Here is an 8,801-nt window from a genome sequence, read left to right on the forward strand (position 1 = left end):
GCCTAGCATGGTTCATCTGACCTTGACCTCATTTTCATGGTTCATTGGTCAATGTTTAGTTTACTTGGTTAATGTTAAGTTTATGTGACAGTTGTAATAAAGCTTTATATTTAGGACTATCAACATAATATCAATGATTAGTAAAGAAGGCGAGACATTTCAGCGTGTGCACTCTTGTGTCTATTATCTTGAAAACCGCTATAGATAAAGAAAATATGAAAGAGCAGAAATTATAAGAATGATGAGATCTAACTATTGTCCATTTACATCAAAACTGTCAGACGACTTCTTATATCACTTATCGCCCTTAAATGACGATTGTTTTTAATTTTTTGCCTATTATCTTGAATATTATAATAGATAGAGCAACAATGATCAGCAAGACAAAATCTACAAATAAGTCCACATGGCCAAAATTGTCAGACGAATCCTTATTGGACGGTTATTGCCCTTTAATGACAATTTTTATAATTTTTTGCGTTTTTCTCTAATATCTCAAATATTATTATAGGTAGATAGAAACTTAAATTAGCAAATTGATCTGCAAGACAAGACAAGGCTGAACCATTGTCTTGAAAATTACCTTGACGCAAGTTGTGTATAAACCTTTATATATTGGTCCATCAGCTCGATAGTGAATTTGCATAGTGAAGAGCCCGGGGGAGGGTGTATAGTGATTGTTCAATGAAATTAATTATTTTGAAATTATCTTTGGCCTTTGGTTGATAGTGGTCTCACTGACCAACATACCAAATCTCCGCTTAATTTAAAGTCAAGATGTGAAAAATGTTTGCTTTTTGTGATAAGATTGCTGTCAAGCAATCTGAAGACCTTTAACATCGACTAGACGTGTACTTCTTCTTTCTAAAACTTTCATGTCAACCGTTTTGTGCTTTACATCAATGGACAACTCAGATTCCGGGGTTCAGATTGTTTTCTAAAGAGTTATATAAACAAACCAATTAAATTAAAACAACTGATCTTTATTTCAAAATCCTCAATATTTGATATCTTGACTTCCTTTTTTTGCGCTTATTTTACAATACGGATAATCAGGATTAAGCAATATCTTTATTTAGCATGACGTCAATATGGGAATTCCACTGTGTTCTACAGTTATTTCATCAATAACAATATATGCACTAATAATTTTTGTGAAAGGTGTCTTATGACATTAACGTGAAACCACAAATGATATATCGGTACCGTAATTTTGTGTACCCGGACTTCGTGACTTGTTTATTACATGGTACATATTTTCATTTTTACCCAAGTTTATTTATTTTGCATCACATTTAATCTTTTGACCTTTTGTTCTGAAAAAATATAACAAACAACATTAAAATTTAGTAACACTTTTTTAATATTGGAAAGCAAACGATGTTGATTGTCTCCATTCTTAACCTAACAAAAGTCGACACTCTGAATAACCTTCTGCTTTGATGTTTTTTCATATAAACCCTCATATTGAATGTTCGGATGTGTTTGTGGTTAATCAAAAAATTAAAAAGGAGGGGTACTTTTTACATCGCGATGACCTTGAGGTCAATCCGATGTATTGCTATCGCCTATATTTCCATTATGTAAATTAGTTTTGGGTTTGTAACCGATCTATAAACATGATAAATATGCGCACATAAACGAGTGCAAAATAACATTCCTTGTCATTTGATATAAATACATCTCTTCAATGAATACTGATAAAAATATTTTTGTTTACAACATAAATTAATAATGTGAAAATGTTTTGTAGTTAGATATATATATATATAAGTAAAAAATCATTGATAATATCAATGCACACGTACCGAAAAATTGTGTTAAAGCATGCGGAAGAATATCTCAAAGAACGTTTTGCGACAGGACCGGTAACTCTGTAATTGTTTTTGCGGGAAAATATGAATGCCTACTCGTATCCAATCTTAGAAAAATCGAATTTTTACAGAAAAGTGTCCACCATGCACTTGCATTGCACTATTATTAGAACAGTAGAATAGAATGATATACAAACGGATGCAAATCATATATATATGTAACTGTTATTTTAATATAATATATAACAACAAATCAGTGTATACTGATTTGTATCACTACAATATAATATTTATTACGGTGAAGTTGAATTTCCTGTCATTTATTCATCATACTCGCACGCACTTGTCTAGAAAAAAATATATATCTGTACATTAACCTCAGTTTCAGGTAAAGAGATATGTTGTTTTTTTTCTGAGACAAGTGCTTTTGACCATCCTCAAGAACTTGTGGTCATCCGATGTTCAGTACTTCAGTACTTTGATTAATTTCGATATTGAAAAGTTAAGATAGATGATAAAATGTATATATGCATTAATCTTTTTTTTTCTACATGATGGTGGGCTCTTTTAAACTAAAACCGATTTAATAGAATGCATAACTTATATATGACTGAATATTTACGATTTCTGTAACTAATTGTGCTCAAGTTTGAAAGTTTTAAAACTATTCTATTCTATTTGTGTGAAATTTTCTTATCTTGCCTTTTTCTTACGGACAATATTTATTCTTCTATTGATCGGTCTGTAACAATCTCTTTCGGCTCCGGTTTGCTAAGCTTAAATATTTTCAAGCAGTTTTTCTCTTTCGTTGGCAATCTATAGTAGCACTGTGAGACAATCATCTTGTCCCCACGATGATTAAGACTGATTTTCCATGGCCATTGAATCCCTTGGTTCACGACGACCCCTTCTAGACGACCATCAGAGCTGATCTGAAGTATTTTATGCTGATCCCAAGCTGCCACGAGAATTTTATTGCCATAGAAAACAACCCCACGAGGAAGCTTGACGCTCTCGTGAGAGAAATTCCAAATTTTAGTTCCACGGATTGTCATGCAGATAATTGACGTGTTAGGATGTCCATTTCGAGTCACGACGATTTTCTCTCCCGAAGGATCCACGGCAATGTACATCAGACTTTCGGAACGTACTGGAATCGTCGTAGTTTTGAGCCATGCGTTATGGTCACGCTGGAAAACGTAAATGCTTTTGCTTGAACAGGTGGCAAGTGTTCCTTTGTTAAAGGAAACGGAGTAACATTTATCGCTAACCGACAAAACCTCTCCAGAATATATACGCTCGTTTTCAATTTTCTGATGCTTTAGACGCATTGTGTCGGGAAGACACACAACAACGTCGAATTCACCTACAGTCGTTATATCGCCAGGGTTAGAAGAAAATTTGGTCATTGTCAGGAACTGATATTTAGAATTGAGAAGCTTCAGTGAACTGTTTGCAGAATCTGACAGTACGATGTAACCTGATTTCAGAAAAGCTGCACCTTCAATAGAGCACTCTTTCTGAAAGGCAACCGCGACATCAAGTTCAGTCTTTAAAGTTGCTTTGACAGTCTTTGAGCTTTTGTATGCTATACTGACGCCTGGTTGCTCTGTTTCATAATCAACCTGAGGTGGATCTCGCTGAGATTTGATTTCAACGTAGGACATGCGAGATGTTCGTGACGTCATATCTCCTTTCTCGCTGATCGATCTTATTGACGGAAGTGACGTTGAACTCGGGTTGTATGTAGTCGGTCGATGTGTATTTGGCCTGACAAAAGCAATGTCAACAGTTGATCTCGCTGTCTTCGGTACATTTATAAAGTCATACATAAAGTCTTGATTACTAGTGCCAAGCAATTCATGGTGGGTTTGTCCAAGTCCAGCTATTTTACTACGTGTTCTGTCTATGTTAAGTGTACCAACGCTTTTGATCTGAAATAGATAGTGTTCCACCTCACGGTTAGCTTGAAAGGATATTCTGATATCCCTAAGACTTTCAGCCATTGCCTTTAACCGTTGTTGTCGTTCACTGTAACGCTTAAGATGGTCATTATACTGAATAAGAAATTTAATTTCATCCGCAAATTCTAAAGCTTCTTGCACAGTTTTCATAGAATCTTCGATTTCATTAAGCAGTCCGTGACATATGTCAATCTCCGTTTGGAGTACTCCACCTTCTTTCATTCTCGCTTGTGCAATTTTGTCTAAAATTCTTCCCTCCATTTGACCAAAAAAATCCATAAACCTTTGTCTCATATCGCCCAATTGGTTTTTAATGTCCATTTCTGTCTTTTCTATTGTTTCAAGCTGAACGTGCCTATTGTTCATTACCTTTTCAGTCATGGTAATTTGCTCCGAAAGACCGGATATTATCTTGCTACTGCTCATGCGGCGTTTGCTTATTGCTTCTGAAAGCGGAAGCACCGACTCACACGATTTGTGAGTAATGTTTGCACAGAGGGAACATGCCAACGTGAGATGTTGTTCGCAGAAGAATTCAACTTCTTTACTCATATGGAAAGGACACTGTTTCGATGTTTGGTCATCGCTTAGTGTTAAAAGTTTCAAAATATTGACCAAAGACTCATTGGTATGAAGCTCGTCTGCCCAATCAACGGGTGACTTCCCAATGAATTTCGTGACACTTGTTTCTCGTCTGCATGTTGGACATTCGAAACCTTTTGGCTTCTTGATGTTTCTGACATTTTCAACGATAAATCCTTGGATACAGTTTTTGCAAAACGAATGCAGACACAACAATGTCTTTGGATCATTCAGATTGTTTTTACAAATGTGACAAATTAACTCTTCCTTTGCTGCTTTGATTGCACTTGCCATCTTTTTAATTTTTACCTGAAACTGAAGCATACAAGAGCCGATACAGTATTATAATAGACTTCAAATTATCGACCAAAAAATCATTTGTATGAAAGAGAGGCGGGAGGTACCAAAGGGATATTCAAACTCACAAGTCGAAGACACCGTCATGGCAAAAAACGAAAAACGATGAAAAGACAAACAAGTCCACTTAACACATGAAGTTCGTCTGCCTTAAGGATGTACTAAGGTGAAATTAAACAAATATAGAATTTGAAATTGATACTATTAGTCAAAAGAGCATTCAATTTAGTTTAGGAACAAAATAAGCTAAAAATATAAGGTTATGGAGCTCCTTTTCAAGATATTTATTTTTTTAAAAATGGCGGGAAAAGGCTGACTTGGACTTTTACCTTATATTTGCATTGGTATTACTTGGGTCTCAAATCGAAAGAAAAAAATCTAGATTCTGCTTAAATTTTGGTAAATGACCTTTTATGAGCCATTGAAGTCTTATATGAAATGAAAAATGGGTGTTATGGGGCAAAATATTTTACCCTGTATCATAGAAAAAAAACAAGGAGTCTGAACATCTGACAAAAATTCCTGAACCTGACCTAAGTACATCCTTAAGTGTGATAATTAGCATCTTCACATATGACACGTGGGTTACTTGGTGTTTTATAATTTTTCTAGAATTTGCCATAGATTGTCCTTACTTACATGTATGACCAAATAACAAGAGAGGTACTTAGTAGGTGCAAGGCAACGCCTACATTTGAGCTGATTATAACTCTTTCATGTTGCTCGATTACGTTTACTCGTACAAGTTAATTGAGATAGAATCATATTAAAAATTATATTTCTTCTGCTTTATACTATACTATGAATTTTAGACATATACTAAAAATTTCGATTTCTTGGAAATTTCTATCCTTTCAATTTGGAAAGACAGACCTAACTTTTTTGTTGCAAAAGATAAACACAAGCGGATTTTTGTTAAAGCAATTTGAACATCTTCTTTACATAAATATGCTCTTAATTTTTGTAACTATTCTTTCGAAAAAATTTATTTCAATTGCATAATTACATTTTCATGATTTTAGAAAAAAACCCGGCATATTTGCTGTAAATTTATTTAATTGAAAAAAAAAATCATCGGTGATTTGTTCATAAGAATTGGTACAAATAATCTTCATACATAATCAATTCAAAAAGAGGGACGATAGATACCAGAGGGACAGTCAAACTCATAGATCGAAAACAAACTGACAACGCCATGGCCAAAAATAAAAAGACAAACAGACAAATAATAGTACAGATGACACAACATAGAAAACCGAAGACTAAGCAACACGAACCCCACCAAAAACTGGGGGTGATCTCAGGTGCTCCGGAAGGGTAAGCAGATCCTGCTCCACATGTGGCACCCGTCGTGTTGCTTATGTTATTACAAATCCGGTAAATAGTCTAATTCGGTAAGTCATATTCGTGAAAAGGGAAGGGTATTGTAGTTACGACATAAGGAACATATCCGATATCATCTGTGAAACGGTAATTCCATAACGGTCAACCAACTCGTGATGGCGTCCGTAAAATTTACGAAGGGATGATTTCAACTTCACCATTTGGAACTCTTGGCTTAATAGCTTCCTTGTGAGCAGCAATCCTCTATCAAGGAAATCATGATAGGAAACACAAGCCCGGGAATATCGTATCAATTGGGAGATATATACTCCGTATGCAGGCGCTGCTGGAATGTTGCTACATAGAAATGGAAAATTCACAATTGGGAAGCTGAAATCATCTCTTTTGTCGTAAAGTTTTGTTTTCAACCGACCCTCATTGTCAATTTCTAGATGTAAGTCAAGATATGAGGCAGACGTAACTGTATCTGTAGTATCCTTTATCTCTAGTTCGATGGGATAGATTCGTTCAACATAGTCACCAAATTTTGTATTATTTAGTGAGAGAACATCATCTATATAGCGGAACGTAGAGTTAAAGGATATTGCTAACTTCTTATCTTTCTTCCTAAGAAGTTCCTGTATGAAGTCAGCCTCATAATAATAAAGAAACAAGTCGGCAAGAAGAGGGGCACAATTGGTTCCCATTGGAATTCCGATAGTCTGTTGAAAAACACGTCCTCCAAACGTAACAAATATGTTGTCAATCAAGAAATCAAGCATCTTGATAATGTCAGTTTCAGAGAATTTTTTGTTTAAATCAGAGTGATTCTTTACAAAGTAGGATTTATCAAATGTCATTTTTGAAAATAGGGGTCCATGTACTCGTTTTCAAGCTAATGATTAAAATCTGTCGAAAAACGCATCTTTTCCGGATATGTCACAGTTTGACGTCGAGAAAAATAACATTTCACGTTATCAGCGTCATAACCTCCCCTGTAACTGTATCGTATGTCCTTATGGATTCATTATAAGACAAACTAAATGAATTTTCTCAATATGATGACAATTATCATAAATTGTAATTACTGTGATTTTATAATTCAATGAAACTGGTCATCTTTTTATACGCCCGTTTACGGGACGTATTATGGTATACCGTTGTCCGTCCGTCCGTCCGTCTGTCCATCCGTCGTCAACATGTCGGACAATAACTCAAAAACGCTGTAACCAATTTGCATGAATCTTTGGTGAATTTTTTATATCTATTGACGTAGGCTCCCCTTAGATTCTTATAAATTTTAGTTTATACGTTTCCCAGTTATGGTGTTTTATTCATTAGAAAGGGGGATTTTCCAGTTTTCGGACAATAACTCAAAAATGCTTTGAGCAGTTTTCATGAAACTTTGGTGAATTGTTTATATCTTTTGACTTAAGCTCCCTATTGATTTTTATAAATTTTAGATTTTACGTTTCCGAGTTGGGATTTTATTCATAAATAAAGGGGGGATTTTCCAGTTTTTCGGACAATAACTCAAAAGTGCTTTGAGCAGTTATCATTAAACTTTGGTGACTGGTTTATATCTATCAAAATGACCTCCCTTTAGTTTTTTCTTATACATTTTTGATATGACATTGAGGAGTTATGGAGCTTTTATTCGTTGAAAAAGAGACGGGCGTATCATGCGCTCATGGCGCAGCTCTTTATTGAAGTGAACGTTCTCCCTCGAAACTTTACCAGTCACGTGACAGTTAATTGTCCTCAATGGAATCAAAAGTTGCAGGATTATCTGTTACTATTCTAATCTTGTATAACTTATTTTGTAACTTGCTACCACTTAGGCCAAAAAATATTGGTTCCCGTTCCTAACCTAAAATATCATGCCTACACATTTTTAGTTAAATATCGGAAAAAATAAAATTATTTTACATACCTACCCCATTTTTCTACCAATAAGTGGATGGAAACAATTATATTTAGTTTGGCCTCACATTTATTCTGTATCTTGTTACAACTCACGAACATACTAATTGTCTTTGATTTGACCAGTAACAGGAAATTTTAGCTTCCTTTAGGTATCTATATTTGTCTTAACTCTTTGATCGAAAAATAAATGTTCATTGTATTATCAAGCATTCTATATATAATAAACAGTATGGGGTTTGGTCATTGGTGACTTGTAATTGCCTAAATTCACGACGTTTGGACTTTGTTGGATCTCTGTTGGATAGTAGTATCATTATTTGCCTAAATCCACGTCGTTTAGACTCTGTTAGTAGGGATAGTTGTCTCGTCCGCAATCATACCACACTTCATATTTTATATTATAATCTATTATTCAAAGATGTTATATTGATTACATTACAATTCTTGTTTATTTTTATAAATTATATTTCAATATTGCCTATTGTCTAAGTCTAGCATCAAATCAATATATAACTGCCCTTATATTTTCCTTCAAATACTAAGTACTTACATTTTATATACGAAAATTAAAACTCTCCATACTTTCTGTTATAAAAAAAACCCAAAACAAAACAATCAGTAACCGTGATTGTATACTTTGGTTCGTTGAATTTGAATGACAACTTCAAAGTTTTGAACTGTATTGTTTCAATATCTATTGACAATGAATAGTTAATTTCAATAGTGAAATTAAATGCCATTTGAAATATAATACGAATCATTTTGAGATTTTAAAAATAAATTTTCTTAATACTCGCAGTTCCAACATACTAAAGGACCCTTTTACGTATGCATT

General features: G+C 34.3%; 1 protein-coding gene across 1 annotated transcript; it reads right to left on the minus strand.

Moving 5' to 3' along the window:
- Positions 1-2,302: 2,302 nt before the first annotated feature.
- Positions 2,303-8,579, minus strand: LOC127718019 (tripartite motif-containing protein 3-like). Its single transcript, XM_052223908.1, has 2 exons — positions 8,517-8,579; positions 2,303-4,675 (listed from the first exon to the last, which is right to left on the minus strand). The coding sequence occupies exon 2, from the start codon at positions 4,652-4,654 to the stop codon at positions 2,537-2,539; it is 2,118 nt and encodes a 705-aa protein (XP_052079868.1). The 5' UTR covers positions 4,655-4,675; positions 8,517-8,579; the 3' UTR covers positions 2,303-2,536.
- Between the last annotated feature and the right edge of the window lie 222 nt (positions 8,580-8,801).

The sequence above is a fragment of the Mytilus californianus genome, unplaced genomic scaffold, assembly GCF_021869535.1.
Source record: "Mytilus californianus isolate M0D057914Y unplaced genomic scaffold, xbMytCali1.0.p SCAF_10, whole genome shotgun sequence".
Taxonomy (NCBI): Eukaryota; Metazoa; Mollusca; class Bivalvia; order Mytilida; family Mytilidae; genus Mytilus; species Mytilus californianus.

Coding starts and splice junctions, on each gene's coding strand:
- LOC127718019 (XM_052223908.1), bottom strand. CDS start 4,654: ATGGCAAGTGCAATCAAAGCAGCAAAGGAAGAGTTAATTTGTCACATT.